The sequence below is a fragment of the Lepisma saccharinum genome, chromosome 5 (genome assembly GCF_977018435.1).
Source record: "Lepisma saccharinum chromosome 5, izLepSacc3.1, whole genome shotgun sequence".
Classification (NCBI taxonomy): Eukaryota; Metazoa; Arthropoda; class Insecta; order Zygentoma; family Lepismatidae; genus Lepisma; species Lepisma saccharinum.
In genome coordinates, this window is record NC_139233.1 from 73,116,930 (window position 1) to 73,139,323 (window position 22,394).

The 22,394-nt window shown below is 36.9% G+C and overlaps 1 protein-coding gene across 1 annotated transcript in view; it reads left to right on the top strand.

Annotated features, from left to right (window-relative positions):
* Window positions 1–22,394, top strand: part of LOC145988068 (folate receptor alpha-like) — an 84,474-nt gene that overhangs the window by 56,405 nt on the left and 5,675 nt on the right. Inside the window, exon 2 of the mRNA XM_083122905.1 lies at window positions 16,565–16,780. Coding sequence (XP_082979031.1) covers window positions 16,565–16,780 — 216 coding nt within the window. The remainder of the gene's footprint in view (window positions 1–16,564; window positions 16,781–22,394) is intronic.

A 22,394-nucleotide genomic window follows, 5' to 3' on the forward strand; every position in this document is an offset into this window, starting at 1 on the left:
CAATCAATTTTCAAGAACTAGAATATGTCGAATGCAGTTACAATTTCAGAAAAAATGGAATAGACTGTGAGCATTCGGAAAGAGTGTCAGTGTGAGAAAACGAATGATTCTTTGTGATATTTTCACTTTAATGTTTTGTTATTGTCCACTATAATCATACATTTATTTCCTCGTAAAATGATAGTAGATATCCATGCAAACGTATGTATGTACTTCCTGTTTAACTCTGAATCAGTGGCGCAACCACAGGGGCGGCAGCAGGGGGGCATTGCCCCCAACCTTGGACGGAAATAGTTCTAGGGGGCAAACATTGACGGCCAAGTGTACCTTCAGGGGGCAATTACCGCCCACAACTTCAAATTTTATGCAAATAAAAATAATTTCCGTAAAATGTTCTTTTTATCAAGTTCAGAGACGTAGCTAGGGGACGGTGGGCGTCGGCCCTGAGCACAGAACGATCTAAATGAAAATAAGTTGTAAAATTGATTGATTGATTTACGCACAGAAAGGTTAATCGAGACTGGACCTACAGTTTAAAGTGGGATCCGAACCATTGTGCCATGTGCCTGCACCGGGTATTGAACTCGGGACCCTTGAAGACGACGATGTTACCACTACACTATCTGGGAGACACAAAAGTTGTAAAAGAGAGAATGCATTGGCGTCCCGTGAAATTATTTGCACCCTATTAAATCAACATTGATTTCAGCCTGCAAAAAAATTGGATCCAAAAATTTCCTTGCTCGCTTCGCTCGCAATATATCATTGTTCTCTGTAACGCATTGTAAATTACCAGACAGAGAAATAAGACTTGTCTTAATTGATTTTGTTTTAAGTGCATGAATAATAGTTTTGAGGAAAGGGAGCGTGCACATTTGAGAGACAATTTATGTAAATTTTTGCTTTTAGTTTATTGTGAAATGGATGAATTGGTTATGTAATGTATTTAAATAATTATGTTGTATATAATATATATTAAAGAAACGTTGAATACGTATACAATTTAGTGTTCACGTCGCTCCATGTTGCATTTGTGTGAAACATACGTAAATTATACATATTAATGTAAAAAAGAATAATATTTGGAATGCATTTATCAAGCATTTTCTGTCTTTCAAAAGTAGTCTGTGTGCTTGTTTTCTATTATTAATGTGAAATTGAACGTGTTGAAAAAATAATTCAAATCGTTTGTTTGAACACAAATGCTATAGCACCAACTTGTACCCCCATTTTGCATAATTTTTGAGGGTAATAATGTCTTTGATACTACGTAGTACTACTACAACCACCACCACCACCACCACCACTACTACTACTACTACTACTACTAACAATAATAATAATAATAATAATGTTGGTCCCGGGTTTGAATCCCGGCTTGGGCATGGATGTTTGTGAGTGTCCATTCATCAATTTTATCATATCATCACTCATCCCCATCTTCGCAAATTAGCGAAAAGTGGCATATAAGCGAAGTAAAATATAGCAAATGAATAATAACAATAATGTTATAATAATAACATTATTATTGTTGTTAGCATTGTTATTATTATTATTATTATTATTATTATTATTATTGAGTAGTAGTATTGACTGTATTACCAGGACGAGAAAGTATGAACTCTCATCAAGCAGATTTGGCTATACTTAAAACTAGCTCAACATGCCCATATGAGCTTTTTGCTCAAGTGTGGAACCCTGCCTAATCCAAGATTTTTGTAAAAATGCCCTCAAATATTTCCTGAGAAAGTATGAACTCTCATCAAGCAGATTTGCCCATACTTAAAACTTGTTCAACATGCCCATATGAGTTTTTTGCTCAAGTGTGGAACCCTATCTAATCCAAGATTTTTGTAAAAATGCTCTTCGGAAAGTATGAACCCCCCTCAAGCAGATTTGGCCATACTTAAAACAATGCCAAGTTCCCATATGATTTTATTGTTTATAGTGTGTTTTTCTGTCAAAATCCCAGGAATCTTGAATTGATATAAAGCTCATATCTATTGGGTTCTGAGACCCAGTAGAGTGTGGTGCATGGTTTTTATTGCCTTGTAATAAAGGCTCGGGTTTGAATCCTGGTAAAAATGTAAAGCCTCCCCTGATGGCAAAATGTTAATATTGTTGCTTTGTAAACAAGAGGCTCGGGTTTGAGTCCTGATAAAATTTATAAGATTGAAATACATGTTGCAAAATAATATCTCCATACGTGAGATTTTGAGAATAATTATTCCTAGTTGATATACAACTCCCAGATCTGAAAGCTGGTAAAAAGTGTTGTTCAACAGAGCAAAATTATTCTCTATTGGGAACCACCCGCTCAGCCATACAATAGGGGAAAAGCGGGCAAACATAATTAATTGTTTGCATGTTTGCCGGCACGCAAGAGATATAATCTATACAGCTAGAAGGGAGCATTAATGATTTTTCTGTGCGATTCACTGAAGAGGTCATTAATTTTTCTGTGCGACATGTAAAAGTGTAACAAAGATTATTGAGATAAAAATACATATCTTCTGGCATTGTGGCAATGAACTGTTTTTCATGCTGAAAGCAATTCTATTCTGATAATATGAGCCTAGGCAAAGACTTAGAAAATATTATGGCAGTTCAAAATCCAATTTTGTCTGTATTAAGGTCTGAGAACCCAGTAAAATGTGGGCATATTCCATATTGAGAAGTGTTAATATTGTTGCATTGTAATCAGGGGCTTTGGATTCGAGTCCTGATATAAGATTGAAATATATACAACTGCCCACACATAAGATATTTACTGCTAGCTGATAATACAGTTGAGGTTTGTGTGTTGTATAACAGCATAATAGAAGCAAATATCTTCTAGAATTGTTCTGTGACTCTCTCATTTCTTACATCATAAACATATGATTTTTCACCTATGAGAATAACACTACATATGGTGTCATCAGGTGATGCCTCATGGAATTCACAGATAATTTTAATGTTTGTCCTGTCATTCACCACAACTTGTTTCCTTTTTGAAGTGTTGATTACAAACATGGGTCTCTGTGTTTTGAATTCATCTGGTGTGTAATACATGTCAGTATTGCCAGTAGTGACCCTTTTGAATGCCGTAAATGCCTCATATAATTTGAGGAAATCATTCTTGGACATGTCTAAATTGTAATTTTCTCTAGGGAATACCTCATTTCTGCCATTTTTAAGATATATGTTCTTGATGTTGCAGTTATCAAATCTACTTGAATTTTTTTCCTGATTATTGTGTCTCCCAGTCTGAAACAGTACCACCACAAAATCCGGCATGTCATATTGTATACTGGAGAATGAATTTGTAGCATCAAACTCATAATAAGTACCAGATGCGGGCTTCTGTACACATTGATATGTATAAAATTGCAGAGGAAACTGTGGATTTTTTATTATATCTGCTTTGTATTTAAGAGCATAACTGGCTTCATATTCAACAACCGGGATTCTTAGCTCCATAGTCTGAATAATGCACTTGCCCTCATCAGGTAGGGTATTGGGCATAGCTTCCCCTGTAGAGTTTAATGTGCTGTACCTCATCAAAGCATTATTATCATTGGCAGCTCTTCTAAATGTAATTCTTAAACCACCCTTCCACATAATATCTTTGTAATCTGAGAAGAATCCTGGCAACAGGCGCATGGGAAACAGCACTGTGTGGTTCTTAGATATAATTTTATCACCAGCCTCAAATCCACCTATTTTGTAGTAAGAAGCCTCGGTTTTGGATAATTTTAATGTGGCCAAAGCCGTGGAGGTAATGCCGGGATAATCCACTCTGTTTATAACAACACCATGCTTTCTGATCTCAATTTCAGAGAACAGATGCGGCACAAAATTGTCCACCAATCTTATATTTGAATTTGCCGGATAATCTGTTCCATCGAGCTTTACAACATCAAATTTGATGTATAGATCTGCTCTGTGAGGGTGTATAAATCCATCCCCAACATCAAGATCAACTTCAATTTCTGTGTTGGGTTGATTTAAATTTGCAAATGTCCTCCTGTTTGGGGAGAATGATTGTAGCTCATAACTCTCAATATTTTCCATTTTCTTCTTGTATGTATTTTTATTTAAATATTAATCTCTATGATAGCAGTTGTTGTGGCTCCAGCAAAATCAACTAATTTTTCTTTTTCATTAGTGACCATCAAGTCAATATAATCTATTCTATTATGGCACACAGGAAAATATAATGTTGGGGATGGATTGTAGATGATTGGCTCCATGAATTCGGAATTAGGTTTGAATGTTGCAATGATGCCAGTTTGTTTGTGAGTGCCTATACCATTTGATTTGGTGATCATACCCTCAGCAACATTACAGTGAATATTCAGAGTCTCTATGGCTAAGAATTTGGGTATATTCATAGCAGTGTGTTTGATGCCTGCTTCAAGTTTTGTATTGTTCTCAAATCCTAGCAGTTCTCCTATAGTACCCAGATCCACTGTCTCTGTAGCAGATACAATCTCTACTCTGTGAGTGACAGAATTTTGACTTAACACTACACCTCTGGGTAATTGAGCATTTAGAGTGGATAGATTATATTGCCCTGGAGTGATGACAATTTTTTGATCCCCTACTGCAATTTTGTTGTTGTGGTGAGTAATATTAGGGATCAAGTACATGCCATAAAATGCTCTGAGAGCTATTGTTTTGGGATACACTATATCATCATGCAATTTGAGTTTCAATATTGAATTTTGGCTGGTGAGATGGAATACCCCCATGATGTTTTAAATACCACAAGGCTTTTTGAAAATTTTCAATTGATGGTTTATTTATTTGAGACATATATCTGAGAACAGATAAGCACAAATGTCCACAATTAACATCTTTGAAATTTTGAACACGGGCATTATTGTAATAAAGATTAGGTGATTTTAAATATTTTATTAAATTTTCAGGTGGAACACCTCCAAATGAATCAAACACAAATGCCTCATTGTTTAAATATTTAAGATAACAGATCCAGTGAGTGCCCTGATTTTTGTACTTATCCAAATTAACAATGCCACACTCTTTGTTGAGTGGTTGTTCTGGTAAAGAATCAGACATGTACACACCTCTAAAATTTTTGATGCCCAGTGGCTTGATTAAAGCTTCAATATCTTGGTTTGTAAGCGGCTCTTGTTTTTTTTAAACTTATTCATGGCTCTCTTAACACCTTTGCCTTTTTTCTCCATGGCCAGGTTATGGCGCTTCTGCTCATCTAATTCTGCCCTATTTTTCTTGGCATCTATTACTGTTTTTGCTATGGCAGCTGATCCCCCAGCCAAGCTCCCAACAGCCCCGAGAGCTGCTAAGATGGCCGGGATAGTAAATATGAATCCCCCCACATGTGATTTTTTTCTAGATTGTTGTAATTTTTTTAATTGGGGGTACTAAGCAACAATTTCATACCATGGCCCTTGGCAATACAAGATTTTTTTTTCTTGCGCTGCTTTTTGGTTAAAAGACTATCAATAGTTTTAAGAGATTTGAGACCTGCATAAGGTATTTGATACATAACACCCTTTGCCTTCATTGTAGGTTTATTATATACATATTCACAACCCCCACCCCAGTTTTTGTTTGGTGCTCATAGCTATGGTGGTTCCCAATGCTGCTATTTTTTCACTTAAAGAAGCATCTTTGCTTACAAATCTACCAAATGCAGCCTCTTCTAATTTCTTGTCTGCAACATGTCTCTTGTCAAGATCAGAATATGTGTTGTATGCTATGTCATGGTCTCTACAAGCAGCATCTAAAGGATTAACACCAGGATCACCTCTGTTTAATCTATGGTCCAATTTTGTGCCTGGGCCACAATACTGATAGCCTGGAATGTGTAGTTCAAATGGCAGCTTGTTTATAATGTCATTAACCAACCCCCGACCCTCAGAAATATTCCAAAATTTAGGTGGTAGAGTATTAATAATTTTTATAAGATATCCAATCCCCTTAGTGTCATTCACTATAAAATTAGACAATTTTGTGCTTATCATGTCCATAATTCCAACCTTTTCATTGTAAAAATTGTGGTTGCCAGCATTTTCCTCCCCAGCTATCACCAATAACCTATCTACAAGTTTCCTGACATCATCAACCCACACAAATTCTTTAGGCAGGGTGTTGTATTGTTTGATTCCACTGCCAGTCTTGATCTGTGACCATATGGGCTTGATTAAATTATTGTATTTTGCCCCACTGCTAGACTTGACTCTTTTTTGTGTGGGATCATTGTTCTGGTATAGAGCATCTGATTTTATTAATATTTCTTTGTAATATTCATAATCTTGATCTGTATAGCTGCCAGGCCTTTTCCTAGTCATCAGTTCCCACAACCCAGGTGTGCCGGGGTACTTAACAAAAGCACCTTTTTCTCCGAGACGAGATTCTGAATAAACAATCAGATCATCCCCCATAAATGTTACTCTGAAATTGCCAATTCTATGTATGATACTACCATCAAGCTCTGTGTCAGCATATAAGCCAAACACCTCATCTTTATTGTCTTTAGGTGTGGTTAAATATTTTTGTGCAAGAAGACCCAATTCAATAGGATCCTGAGTAGCTTCAATTCTTCTAGGAGCAATAGGACTAGGTGTATGAATACTGGAAAGTGAGGTGATTGGATAATCTAATATGTTCCTTGCAGCTACAGGTACAAGCTCTGTGATCAAATTTTGATTTTGCTCTGTAACAGTTTTGATATTCTTACCTAATTCACTAATAGCATCAATGATAGGCTGTTCTGTTTGTTTGTGTTGTTCATAAATTCCTCGGTTCTCTGATTTCCATCCCTTAAATCTTTTTACAAGATAATCTCTTAATTTAAGATCATCAATGATTGGCCTTTTCATGTTTATTTATTTATATTTCAATGTCTAGAAAATTGTTAATTTTATTTCTGTATTTGCCACTATTGGGTTTTCTTGTCATATCAATTGTGACAAACCCATAACTGTCCTGGTTCCAGCACCCGCTGCAAAACTTGGAAAAATCATTGTAGCTCAAGTCCCCACCTACATATTCATCATGTATGTGTTTGAGGTTGGTATGATCTTGATGAAACACACATATAAAATTGCTGTTGTCTCGGATCAGCTGCTTCGGTATTTTTGAAAAAGTCTGTGCCAGGTAGAAGCAATCAATGTTTTTGTGCCGGCCCTGTGTAAAGAAATTTCTAACCTTGTTTTGATTATCCAGTATAATGTCATCAAACACAACAACAGAATTATCGAGACATTCATGAAGTGGCTTAACATCTGGTTCAAAAGTGGCTATATCCAGTCCATCATATAGCTTCATCAGCTGCTGATATTTTAATTGTTCCAAGCTCTTAGACAAGACATACAAGTGCCTGTTTTTCCAGTCTAACCAGTTGGGTGCCAATAAAAAATTATCAATCATTAGTGTAGTTTTACCACAAGCTGATGGCCCAACAATAAGACATCTAATATTATCAGGCAGCAATTTTCCATTTCTCCTATTCTGCTGTTCAGGTTCTGGCAGCCTTTTTATAACATCCCAGGTGCTCATATTATTATTTTGTTTGCATCGATCCAGCTGTGTTCTGGGAGTCCTAGCCATTTGACAAGTAACTTGTTGCCTTTTCTGCGGATGATTTTTTCTATGAGATATGTGTCGGGCTGTTTAGTTTTGCTGAGCTCTTCTTCATAGAATCGGCCTTTGAGAATTTCTCCTCGGTGATCCTTTATTATATATGTGTTAAGGGTCCCGGGTTTAATTTGAACCACTGTAAATAATTCAGTGCTCCAGTTTCTCGTAAAGCCTCTTTTGAATAAGTGCTTATATTTGCTGATTCTTACTTGATCACCCACCCTGTATTTGGCCTTTCTTGTTGTTGGCTGGTATCTAGGATAATAAACAGTCCTGATCAATTTTTGCTCATCAGATGAAGTTACTTCAGAGGGTTTCATGTTGATTGTGGAATGGACCGAGTTGTTATATTTATGTAGAAGTTCTGGAAGAATATTAATCCATTTATAATTACCTTGGAGGGTAAATTGTTTATACATAAGATTTTTTAGGGTTTTGTTGAATCTCTCTACAATTGAGGCTTTGAGGTCACTGTAACTCGAGTAATGTTTTATTGCCTGGCTTTTAATAAATTGTTGAAACACTGAATTATAAAATTCTTTGCCATTATCTGTTTGCAAATAGCGCGGTGATCTTCCACTCTGATTGATGATTGTTCTGATGGCTTCTGTAACACATGTTCCAGTCTTGGATTTGAGTGGCACAGCCCAGGCAAATTTTGAAAATGTGTCTATTACAGTAAGTAGATACTTGTAGCCCTTGTTGATTTTGTCTAAGTTTTTCAACTGTCCACTTGCCATCTCAATCAAGTCGCTCTGCCATAAATCATCTATGCCTTTTGTGACTACTGGGAGTCTCTTAAAATTATGTCTGGCCTGTCTGTGTAATTCATCAACAATAATTTCTCTAGACATAATATGAAAACAAGAATATTGCAACTATGGGGTGTTCAGCAGCTGATACTACAGGATTTTCTAAATATAATTTGTCCCCTATTTGTATTTTAAATTCCAGAGAGCCATCATCTTCAGTATAGGCTGTTTCTAATGTATTGGGATCTGTAAAATCCTCCAATTCTACACTGGTGATTTTCACTTTGTTATCAGCATTTGTTATTGATAAGGTGGGGTAGTGGTGTGCCTGTGGTTGAAGCCAATATTTGATCTTGATTGGTCTCAATGCGCCCCCAACAAAAAATTGGTAATAAAATTGTGCAGGGGATAGCATATATATTTTGCCACCTGGTGTAAATGGTGAATCATATTCTTTGTTGGGGATGCTGTACAATTCAAGAATTACTGTATGTTTTGGATTCTCGATTATGCCTGTTATTTCTTTTTCTGCTGTAAGCAATCTGCTTGTTACAGATTCAAGGTGCTCATTGATGGTCCTAACAACATCATCATGGCCTGGCTTAATTTTTATGTCCACAACAAGTTTCTTGTATTGTTGCACAATCTCTTGAAGCTGGGTGGCAAAAACAGACAGAGCATTTGCTTGATTAGATTCCATGGTCCCTAGCTGTTGCTTGATATTAGCTACAATTTGTTGCAAATTTTCAACAACTGCCAATTTTGAATTTTGAGCAGTAAGATCATGGACCTGTCTTCTGATATCCTCAAACAGGGCATGCAGTTCATTAATATGTTGATTGGTTGGAAGAGTGGCCACTGTCTGAGTGAGATGTTTGATCTCTGCCTGGATATTCTTGATATCTTCTGATTTCAATATGCGATTCACTGCCCTCTTTATATTTTTAAGTTCCTGTGATGTAGGCAGATTTGATACTGTATTTTGCAAAAATTCAAGTGCCAATTTTACATTGTTTAATTCAGAAGCATCAGCCACATTTTGCATAGCATTTTGGAGCAGGGCTATATCTGCCTGAGAGGGTGTGGATTGTTGTAAAATTTCAAGTTTTGTTTGGATATCATCTATCAAGTGATGAAAATGAGATAGTTCAGATTCAGTGTTGAGGTTTTCAAGCTTTGTGATTTGTTGCTGGACACTGACAAGGGTATCTACAATTCCAGGCAATCGGGATTCTAGTACATTTGCCAAATCATTTTGCACTGCTGCTATTGTACCTTCAAGATGGGTTATGGAACTTTGAATTTTTCCAAAATCTTCATATGTTTCAAGTTGCAGCTTAATATTTGCTACACTCCGAGTTATTGCACTCAAAGCATCAGAAGATGGCAAATTGTTCATAAAATTTTCAAGTGTCTCAATTTTTTCTTTAACCTCGGCTATGGCATTGTTCAGAGGGTCCAGATTAGGTATTTGGAGTGATTGAATCTGTTCTTTTAGAGTGGAAATCACTAGATCAAAATCTTCTTGTGATTTTATGCTTTTGACAATTGTTTGGAGCTGTGCCTGGACATTATTTATTTGCTCTTCCAATTGTTGTTTCAATTGCTCAGAATTGGTGGCCTGTGTCTTAAATTTGGCTTGAAGAGCTGCTACAGCTTCTTCTAAACTTTGAAAATTATCTAATGTTGCCAGATCAGTATATTTCTGAAGCAGCACTTTGAGTTCTGAATCAATTTTAAGAAGAGGGTCCATGCATTGTGATTGCAAATTTGTAATTTCTAGTTGAAGACTGGCATTGAGTGTGGTTTGTAAAGCTTGTAAATCACTTCTTAATTTCTTGACTCTGACATCAAGCATCAGAATCTCATCACTGTGATCTTCATGTCTTGTATGGCCAAATATATCATTAGGCATTTTTGTTTTAGTGGTTATTTATTATAGAGTATCTGATTCTTAATTCTATAAAAAAGGGTATAAGCTTGTCATATGACCCAGGGACCTCAATATATAAGCAGTCACCAGCAGAAACAGTATAAACAGTGCCAGAAACCATGTTTGAGTGCTTAATTCTATAAATATTTCTGCCTACTGAAATTTTAACATCACCCTCAGGGGTTGTAATAAATTGCAATTGCCCACCTACAGGTAATTGGTAATGATTTAAATTATTGTTAAATATGTACAATGTTTTACCTGTTTCATCATCAACATCTGTAAGTATGCTGTTCAGATGAATAATTAAGAAGCCACTCAGTTTAGACAGCATATCAGAAGAGGGTTTTGGTGTTGGCAGCTCCATAATAGCCTGTTTTTTGAACCCAAATAAGTTCATAGGCATGTTTATTTATTTCAAATCATGCTCTGTAATTGGGCATTGATTTCCATTTTTCAAATCACAATGCCCCCATGGTAAAGTATGTATGCCACATGATAAAATGCATCTCTTATCATCATGTGGGTCCAGGGCCACTTTTCTTACAATATTTGAAGTCAATAAGTGATCCACACTCTGAATTCTGGATTCTGATGTTTTGATTAAATTCTGGGATTTGAGGCAATTTTTATAATCTTCAAATACAAACTCTTTTTCCACAGTCACTCTGCCAATGCCCTTGGCCTTTTTGGCAACAGCACCACTACATGTTTTAAAACCATACATCTTGGCACTTAACCCAGCAAATTCCACAATAACATCACCAAGTGTCTCATCTTTTAACTTGCCAGGCACCTTTTTGTTGTGGGGTTGAATTATTGTATGTTCACTGGTATCAAAATATTTAAACAATTCAGGCTGTGACATATCTTGATAAACATCTTCTGTTTGAATATCAAGAATAAAACTATCCGTGTCCATGTACATCAATTTTATATTATCACCATAAAAAGGTTTCAACACATCATAATACAATGTTAACATATGTAATTAGGCCAATTCCAATATTACAGCCCCTACATAAATAGGTTTATCAAATTTGATCTTTGTTTTTTTCATGTTGAAAAGTGCCATATTTTCATCATAAATTCTTCTGTAATTGAAATTAGGCTTTGCAACCAATTTTTTGCTCAGGCTGGGGTCAGTAATTATTTTAACATCGGTATGTTTTCTGACATTTTCAATAGTTTTGCCATACACAGAATTGACCATCAATTTAAACAAGCCCTTATCAAATTGGCTCTTTGCAGATGTTCGAAGCTCTGTGTTTGTATCAATGTATGGTTTCAACCATTCTGAGTGCTTGAACCTCAAAACTTTTCCAATTTTGGTCACTTGGACACCATGTTTCATCGGGAACTGGAGGTTTTTGTAATATATGACATAACCCTGTTTCGGCTCCAGAGTCATCATGAGCTTCTTCTGTTTAGAGCCAGGTGAGCACTGAACCTCGGGAATTGGGGGCAGATCAGAAAATGTATTGTGCAAATCATCAGGAATTGTCAGATCAACTTCTAAGAATAGGCCATAATTACTGTCATCAAAGTCCTTAAGATCTTCAATATTGAAATCTTCAACCCATTCAAGCCCTGCATATGGCAGTTTTTGCATCATGGCATGACCATAGAGGCTGTTTGCATCTACATACACTATATAATTTGATGGCCGTGCTGGATCATAATCAGGCATATATTTGTTATTTGCTCTGGCATATCTCTGGGAACATTGCACCATCCCTCCTCTTATACATTTCTCCATAAACAGATACGTATCTTGATCTTGGATCAGATCCAATGGCTTTTTGGTGTTAAAAAACATTGCGGCCCATGCTAGGCCCGGGGCACTGAAAAAATATATTGGATCTAGTTTATAATTTTGCATGGAAGATTTTCTGAATGCCTGCAATATATCAGCTAAGAGGGTGACATCAAGTTTTAAATATGCCATGTGATAATCACCAAATGTCTGGCAATTTAAATTGTTCCACATCAATTGGGCATGGTGATAATCTTCATCAGTGATTCCAGATCCTCTGATTTTGCTATAAAACTCTTCTTGTGGTGGCAGGGAACACTCATCAAATTTAGAAAAATCTGTAACATAGTCATATGGATATACACCCTTCCGCCTAATTAATTTCAGGTCCTGATTTGGAAACAAAGCACTTGTGATTTTGAATTGATCATCAGATAATTGAGTGGCCAGTGTAGCCAGGCTAGCCGATAAAATTCTGTAAGAATCAAGAAATCTTATGTGAATAGGAACACCATTAACTTTAATTATTTTGCTAATAGATATATATTTTTCATCATTTTCAGCTAAAATATTTAAATTCTGCTTGTCAAACCCCTCGTACCTGATCAGATGATGAAAATCATAATTGGATGCTCCATGGCAAAATATGGGGACAAATCTTGGTCTCTTGATCTTAATATTACAGCTATTACACAGGGCCATTTTGAATTTACCATCTGTATGAGAATGGTGTTTCACCTTGATATTTGTATCTGAAAATTCACAATCACATACCGGGCATTTTTCTGCTTTGTTGAAATCTTCAATCTGTTTCTCTGTTAAAGGCAACATGGGTTTTGATTTTAATAAGATGTTAGATGCTATGTCACGGCACTCATTTTCTATTCTATGTGCAAATTCTTTGATGGCATTTGGTCCCATGTATAAGTGTGGCTCACTAGCTACACCATCCCGTATAACTATATAACAAAAACTGGAAGGTTCATGTAGCTGGTATGGTGTAATTGAAGATTCTTCAGGATCTGGATTGCAGAATGCAAGAGGTTTGAGATTTGATTCAAAATCACAGACAATATATGCTGGGTGTTCCAACAAGGCTTCAAACTTTTTGAATTTTGCATTTTCACTTGGATTGGGCATCACCATATGAACAGGTTTATGGTTTTTACAGTATTTTAGATGCTCAATTAACTTATTTTTTGCAATTTCTGCACTCTCTTCACGAACCCCTTTTACCATTTTTTGACCTTAAAATACAGTTAAGCATCTTCTGCACAACTTGAATATTGTATTGGATTTGTCTAGTTGTGTTCTCACTAAAGCTTCAAGATTATGTATCAGAGTGTAATGATATGTGCCATCCCCTTCAATTAAGAGCAGATCAATCGGAACAGCAGAATCATCATCAAGTGTACTGATTCTGAGAGGTTCTATCAAGCAATTGCCACGGCCAGTGGAACAAATAAATACATTAATAGATAATTGTTTGCCATTGATATGCTTGGCCCTTTTTCAAATTTATCAATATTCTGAACAGACATTGGATATTCTAAACCCTCCATTGCCTCATCAAAATTGTGTTCATGTTGTTTATAATAACTTATTCGCTCAGGATGCCTTGAAACTGGATACAAAGCAGCTAAAATACACCACAAAAAGCATTTCTCATCATTATTTTTTATATTAACCACGGCTGTTTTGTTTTTGATATTGGCAGGTAATGGCAGATATGTAGATCCTTGTAATGGGCTGAATTCAGAAATATTAACATATAACTTGTGTGGAGATCCGCATAGGCTCCATCCTGATTCTTTTGCTGCAAATTCAGAGTGTTTAATATTCAATTGTTCCATCAACCTGCTTATTATTCTGTCCGAATTTGCATTTGAATATACCGGTACAGTTTCTGTTATGTGGGGCTGTGTAAATTTTGTGCCATTTGGTTTCTTATATTGTGCAAACAATTTGAGGGATAGCTTATAAGAGCCATTTTGTGCATTTAGAATTGCCTGCAGATCAGAATTTATACTGTTCAAAAAATTCTCAATGCCACATCTTGGCTCTGATATAAACCGGTGATCCCTTAATTGGCCGTTAAAACTGCTATGGATGGGTTCATAGCGTGGCTGCTTTGCCGGTCCAGCATTAACAGGTGTTTCATGCTTCCTTTTCAGAGCAGATGTAGATGGTTGTGAGGGCAATGTTGATGACTGTGCAGAGCAAGTATCTTTATGTTTATATGTGAAATATTCCATGCTATATTTTCTATGGCATTTAGGGCAAATTTTTGTGGGAGTTCTGCATTTGTCTGGATTACAAATCTTTTGATGCTTGGCCCAATTGGGGCTGGATATATTTTTATTGCATTGATTACAATATTTTTGACTTGGCATTTTTGTTGTTGTTTATTATATACAATTTCCTGGGATTCAAATCAAAACTCTATGCTGGATAAAAAATATCAGCTGGGTTCAGCACTGTGCTTTGTATATTTTGTGTGTGTGTGTGTGTGTGTGTGTGTGTGTGTGTATGTATGTGTATGTATGTGAATATTTTTGGCTTTGGTATTTATATAAAATTTCTTGGGGTCCAAATCAAAAACTCTATGCTTATCTTATGACAGGTTGTAAAGCCAATAGCCTACAAGTAGAAAAAAGAATAAATATTCATTCACACTGACCTAGTACAAATACCTGCACGGATATGCATGTCTAGAATGGCAATAACCTTGTTATGTATTGATTTTTGTATAACAGGCTGGGACAGATATAAGCCTGACCCTAAATATGAGTGGATTACAACAAACAAGCTGGATGTAACAAATATCAGGCAAAATATTGTTCAACATACCAGAAATATGATATTAAAACAAACAGTCCTGTAAGTATGAGAAGCACTGTAACAATACATCTGTTTTTCTCAACCACTCTCACAATAGTGGTTGATGCAATTGTTTGCACGCAAAGCTTCATTACTCGGGAAGCAAAAATCAATACATAACAAGATTATTGCCATTCTAGAGGAGCTCTGCATATAGATAAAAAAATTGAACCTGGCATCCAATTGAACTTAAACCTGAAGTAAATATATGTAGGTAGGTATGGGTTTTAGCTTAATTTCAGGTATAGCCAAAAAATATCAATTTTTGACAAGTTTATGGACAAAAATCCGGCTGATGCAATTTTTGTAAGTATGGCCAAATCTGCTTGAGGGGGGTTCATACTTTCCGAAGAGCATTTTTACAAAAATCTTGGATTAGATAGGGTTCCACACTTGAGCAAAAAACTCATATGGGCATGTTGAACAAGTTTTAAGTATGGGCAAATCTGCTTGATGAGAGTTCATACTTTCTCAGGAAATATTTGAGGGCATTTTTACAAAAATCTTGGATTAGGCAGGGTTCCACACTTGAGCAAAAAGCTCATATGGGCATGTTGAGCTAGTTTTAAGTATAGCCAAATCTGCTTGATGAGAGTTCATACTTTCTCGTCCTGGTAATACAGTCAATACTACTACTTTATTGGTACGTTTATCGTGGTACTTGCCCCCCCCCCCACCCGCAGACAAAAATTCGTGGTTGCGTCTCTGCTCTGAAGTGATATAAATCAGAAATTTGCTTTGCAAATTTGATTTTTGCATAGAAATTTATATCCACCTGGCAACCCCACAGACCTCGACGTCGGAGAACACCTTGCTAATGTTCCGAATAGTCGCCATGCATAGGGTGATCGTACGTCCCGGTCGTCCCGTCGATATTATTAAAATACACCATTTGTCCCGTTTTATTAAAGTCTAGGAGTTAGTTTGGAAACCAAAACTAAATTTGAGAGACATTTCATGATAAAAAAAAAAAAATGTTGATGGAATTTTTAAACTAGCGTCATGGCTATCGAGCAGTTGTATTGCTTTGTGTGTGCGTTCCTTTATTTGTAGAGCAAGGAAAAGGCATGGCTAAGAAGCGTATATGTAGTTTCATTACAAACCTGCAACAAGAATTTAAATTCCTGCATCTTCACTCAAACTGAAAAGACAAATCTGGCATTGTCTGTGAGATATGTGGGGAGATTTGTGAACATTTATGAACAGTTGGTGAACAATAAAGTTGTTCTCAAAAAGATTGGTTCTTTTGATAAATACTTCTGGTACTGTTAGTGTAGGACTAACATCAAACAGACCAGAAACACTGTGTAAGTCATACCGACATTATAACAATTAATACCTCTTGACACCGGGATATCATATCTCATTTATTGTTTATGATGTATCATTTATGTGATCAATATTTTAAAAAAATAATATTAATAAGAATACGTTAATAATAACAATAATTTTATAATTAGGCCTAACCGATTTTACACGTCAACCTACCTCCTTGGGCTGTCCCATTTTTGGGTCAACATATTATGGTCATCCTAGCCATAGAAGGTGATACAAATATAGGATCATTGCCAGGTTGGATTTTAAAAATCTTCTTTTTGTGCAAATTTATAAGTTCCTGATCTTTATTTCCAGACAAAAATGAAAACGAGGAAGAACAGGATTTATGGAGCTCCACTCTGCGCCAGCGACTGCGAGAGCTGGTTCGATGCCTGCGTCGACGATTTCACGTGCACCGACAATTGGCTCAAGAACTTCAACTGGAGCTCTGGCGAAAACATGTGCAGAGCGGGAGACGAATGCAGAACATTCAAAGAGATATTTGGCAACGCTAAAACGTTTTGTGAAAAGGTAAAACTGTAATTCTTATTTAAATTAAATAATTCAATGAGCCCCTACTCTCTCGACCTCAAAGATAACAGTAGGCAAATTGTCCATCGCTAATTTCCTTCCTTTTTCTATGTGTTTTGATGGAAAGGAACTGTACTTGTGCTCTCTGCTTATTCGGACTTTTGTTCCAATTCCCGAAATCTATGTTCCGGAAAAAAAAAGATAATAATGAATGTGTTTATGGACATTTTGCCTACTTTATATTTGCCGTAGGCGTAGCTCATTATTAGAATTCGGAACTTGACCCAAAAATTATGAAGAATGACCTACGAAATGACATAAAATTTTTAAAAAAACTGTTAAATTACTTTATACAGTGATGTAGGAACTGGGGATAGAGGCGCTGAAATATAAGAAAGGGACTTGTTATCAACAACATGGAATGTCAGTCATTTTCTATGTCTTATTATAGAGGAACCTGGGGCAGAACAGGGTAAGTAACTTTCAATGGTAATAAAAAATAGATTATTGAATTTAGAACTATAAAAACTAGTAGATTTCTGGTACAAACATTTAATAACCAGAATACATTGAAAAGCTTTGCGAATATGAAGTGCATGATATTATTTTTTTTAAAGTATAACAAACAATGCAAATTGTCTATTTGCTTTTTGAGTGGGGTAGAACGTTTACCCTGTAAAAAGTCAGTTTTACGATGCAATTCACAAGTTAGTACCGCTTCGTCGTCTTCCCTGTCTATATCAGCACAAGAATTGCGTGACCACTTTTTACATAGAACACACGATACCCAGCTTCCGTCGAGGTACTGTACAAGTACAGCGTCTTGAATAACGTGGTGTGGAAAACGACCCAAGAAACTAGTTCCCCAGACGGATGACAAACATAGATGGCAGTGCGGTCAGTACGAATGCTAATTTTCTTATGAAAGTAATGCGGCTTAGTTAGTTTTTGGAATATATTGTGTAGATTTGTTTATTTAGAAATGCGGTACGTGAATTGATGGAAACAGTTATATTTGTGGAGTGATTTGCAGTCACGAAACGGCATTAATTTGGAAAGAAAAGTAAAATAAAATTAATAAATAAATAGCATGCGTAACACAAGAAGAAACATCGCAAAGTGATTCCGGACGTCAGGTGTTGGATTGTGTACTAGAGTTTTATTTTTCTATGTTATTAGAATATAAATAGTATCCTGAGAGATATTTCATACCGAGGCGACAAACCACAAGTGTCGCTTGGAAGTGAGCAGTCCGTAATCAATGCAGCCTTTCGAACCGTAGGGACACAAGCTCTGACTGCACCGTTTCCTCAAGGAGATTTTACACCAAAGCGACACGCGACAAACGATACGAGGATTTCACACCAAAGCGACACGGGTCCTTCGGTCCAAGGCAACTTTCATACCGAAGCGACACATGTTGCTTGGAAACGTGCCAATCAAGAGCAACATTTCACATCGTAGCGGCATGACGGGCAGCACAGGCCAGCGTTCGGTTGGTGAAATCCTCAAGCGATAAGTGTCGCGTGCCGCTTGTCGCTTTGGTGCGCAATCTCCTTAAAGCAATACACTCATTGCATCGCGTATGCGCGAACAACAAACCACGGCGACATGTTGGAAGCTATTGAGGAAATGGCACAGTTTGAGCGACGCACAAGCGACAAAGCGACACATGTAGCTTATCGTGTCGCCTAGATCTGCTGTTGTAATGTGAGGTTTATCGTGTCGCCTATCTGTTGTTCGCACAATTAGCAGCGAACGCTTGCTAATAGACTGAAGGCACCATTCGCTTGTCACTTAGTTGGGAACTCCCCCTGTAGCGTGTCGCTTCGGTCTGAGCACCCTTCCTTTAAGGCATAGGCATACTACTTTAAGGAGCTTTCCGACCGAAGTAACAAGTAGCACGCGAATACGCCATATGAACGTATCGTTTCCTGTTTGGACCCTCATGTGCAATGAATGATATTTTACAGTCTGGAAGTGTGTGTCACTAGTGTGACAGTGTGAACATCCCGTGTCGCTTGTCCCATTGGTTTGAAAGTTTCCTTACACTCATGTCGATGGCACTAAGAAAGTTTTGTGGGATTCCCCTTGTCGTTTCATGCAATCATCATTATCATCATCGCCGCGATTAGTTTAAAGAGGAAGAAAAGAGACAGTAAATATCAAAAATACAAATGCTTCAGTGTGTATATCTTTAGAAGAAATGATGATGATAATAATAATAATGAACCTAATTCATATACAAAAATTTAGTTGCCAAGAGCATTCCACGCGTATTTTTCTCCCGTATTATTAACGAAAGTATGACGATAACAGGACGTGGTCGACTGTCTAGAATGTTCGTTAATATCTTCGCGACTACTGTACCAAATATCTGACCACTGTACCAAGCACCGGGATCAACACCAGCGCCTCTAGCGGTGTCCTTGTCCTGAGTGGAACCTGCCAGAGAGGCCAAAACCGTCCGTTTTCCACACTACATTATTCAAGGTACTGTAGTACAAGTCTCCACAGTTAAGACATGCCGTAGCTTCCTGATCATCTTCGCTTGACTCTAACTCTTCTAATAGAGCCTTCTTCATCAAATTCTTTCCAATTTTTCTATATTTTAGTTCTTGGAAAAGTTTTTCTCTTTTTGCCTCCTTTCATATTCTTCCTTTCCTAACCCGTTCTGCCCCATCCATTCTGCCTCTGGCGTTGTTGTTTGGCGACGGTAACTGAAATCAGTAATAACTTATGTTCAATAATAACTATTTATTAACCTCCTACAATTGTTAGATATATAGTATTAACACAATTAGGTTTACCTGCAAACAGATATTAACCTCCTACAATTGTTAGATATATAGTATTAACACAATTCGGTTTACCTGCAAACAGATATTTTTCAAAATTAAAAAAAATCTCAAAAGGGATGCGAAAAGCACGATCCTCGTAAACGAACGACTTTACAATGTGATTCTCGACTTCCCATGATGCAACAGAACAAACTAAGGAAAATAGCAGTCTCCACAGAATGCAGCATCTACCAGAGGCAGGGTACCCCGTTCTGTCTCACTACTCTTTTCTGCCCCTGGAGGGCCGGTTTTTCAATGTACAGTTAAGGTTCATGCTAGCACGTAACTGGAAGTTTGTGAAAACTTCGATTTTTCAATGTGCATATACGCTGTATAAAACACACTTTATTACTAACTTCGTTGACCCTGTACAGTTAGCTCATAACTGAAACTCTGGTGGCGATTATCTTTACCTTTTTTTCTACTTCTTCTTGCAGTTACCAGCAGGGACTGCAGTTGAAACCTACTTTCAGTTTCAGTTTCAGTTCGGCTCGGAATGAAACATTGCGGTTCACTTTCAGTTCTCGAACTGAAACTGGAATGAAACCTCAGTATATATGTCCGAACCAGAACTGGAATGATCTGATGTTTTACATCCAGTTCGGCACGGAATGAAACCATTCGGTTCATTTTCAATTCTCGAACTGAAACTGGAATGGAACCGGAATATATATGTCCGAACCGTAACTGGAATGATCTGGGGTTATAGTTTCAGTTCGGCCCGGAATGAAACCTTTCGGTTCACTTTCAGTTCTCGAACTGAAACTGGAGCATATCTATCCGAACCGTAACTAGAATGATCTGAGGTTGGACTTCTAGTTCGGCCCGGAATGAAACCTTTCGGTTCACTTTCAGTTCTCGAACTAAAATTGGAACGAAACCGGAGTATATCTACCCGAACTGTAAATGGATGGTCTGAACTTTCACTTCCAGTTTGGCCCGGAATGAAAGTTTTCAGTTTTCAACATACTTGTTCACACATAAACACATGTGCAGATGTAACAAACAAGTTCTTGTGGGTTGGCAACCATGGCAGGTTCCAGCTTTGTTGTTATTTGTTTTTTTACAATAGAGGATAAGAAAACTCTTGTTCTTTTTTAATTTCTGAAAGTAGCGTATGACATCACAGTACAGTAACCAAATTGTAGTTAAACAAATACATTTATGAAAGTAACGTATGTCATCACAGTACAGCAATCAAATTAATAAAACAGATACAATTCTATGTGAGCTGTGGCTAACTTCATAAGTGTGTCCATTTTCGCGCAAAACTACACCAATAAGATTAATACACATTAGATTTTCCTATGGCAGCAAATTTTCCAATTCATGGAAAATGGCATTTACTCTTTTGTATTGCTCTTTTGTATGTAATTACATAATTTTGTTTGGTTTTCTGAATTCCTGAAAATAGAAAATTAAAATAAAATAGTGTATGAACTGTTAATTTATGAAAAACGCAATAAGCATCTATCCTCGGTGGATATTTCCACACCTACAAATAACCATGGATTAAAGAAAAATCACTTAAAAATATGCTTCACAAACTTTGGTTGATTGTAAATGATACATGTCATAATTTTGTACTACGAGTTCCTCCTCCTCGTATTTGCACTTTAACAGCTATTATTTAAATTTTGAATAAAAAAGGAAATTAGGTCATACATAAATCATACAATGTTAATCTTTTAAATGTCTTTCCAAAAGAGAATTATGAAAAACGACAGCAAACATGTGAGCATTAAAAACAATGACTATTGACCTTCCTCCTCGACGAACTCGTAAACACTACTGGAGCTAATAGAGGAACTGAAAGAATTTTCATCTTGGTTTAAGGCTGGCAAGTGCTGATCAGAACGCTTTGGGAATAAAGCATTCGTCCGCAAGACCATGAGATCATCAAGTGTTGGAGAGGAAAGGTTGTACCTCAAATCTGACATTACAAACTTCACACTTGGGAACAACCGCTCCACGCTTACCTGGGTGGCTGGTGCAGCCAAAACCACCGGTGTCGGGTAAAATGCGTCCGGGAAAAGTGCGCTCTCGCAATAAAAGTGGGAAAAATGCGCCCTCTCAAGAGTAACCACAATGAAAAGTGGGGAAAATGCGCATTGCACTTGCCTTCCCCAGTTACCCATTGAAAGAAAATGTATTGTGGTTTAAGCCGACAGTGTGTCGATCAAACTTCTTTCGTGACCGCAGAACCAATGACCACCACTCTTGGACAATGCCGATATGAGAATTGTTTCTTGAATTGCGCTGCAGCTGTGGTGAAAAACACGATTCCAATGTGGATTTGATTAATATCTTGCATGAACAGGGTTATTTATAGTACCTGGATTTAAACAGTTTGATGGCATGGCAGTCGGGTAGGAGGCCAGGTGATTGGTTGGGAACGGGAATGCAATGCGATGTAAGGCACTGTTGGAAAATACATACTTCCTGTTCCCTTCCTACAGGTGGTGACGCAACAGAAACTGGACCGGACGGACGTAGTGACTAGTGAGTCACCTACTGACTATTTGAATCAACAATGTTATTTTTTTATGTTGTAACAATATTACATTTATTTTGTTATAATTGAAATCTGGGCTATAAAATATGAAAAATGACACCAAACACGACCAAGATATACGAATTACAAACATATTGTCACTCAGAAGTAATAACTACGTATCCATATTATTATGAGCGTATTGGAAGCAATGAGTTTGTGTTTGGTGTCATTTTTCACAGTTATTTCATACAATTTTTAGGTATATAAAATATACACA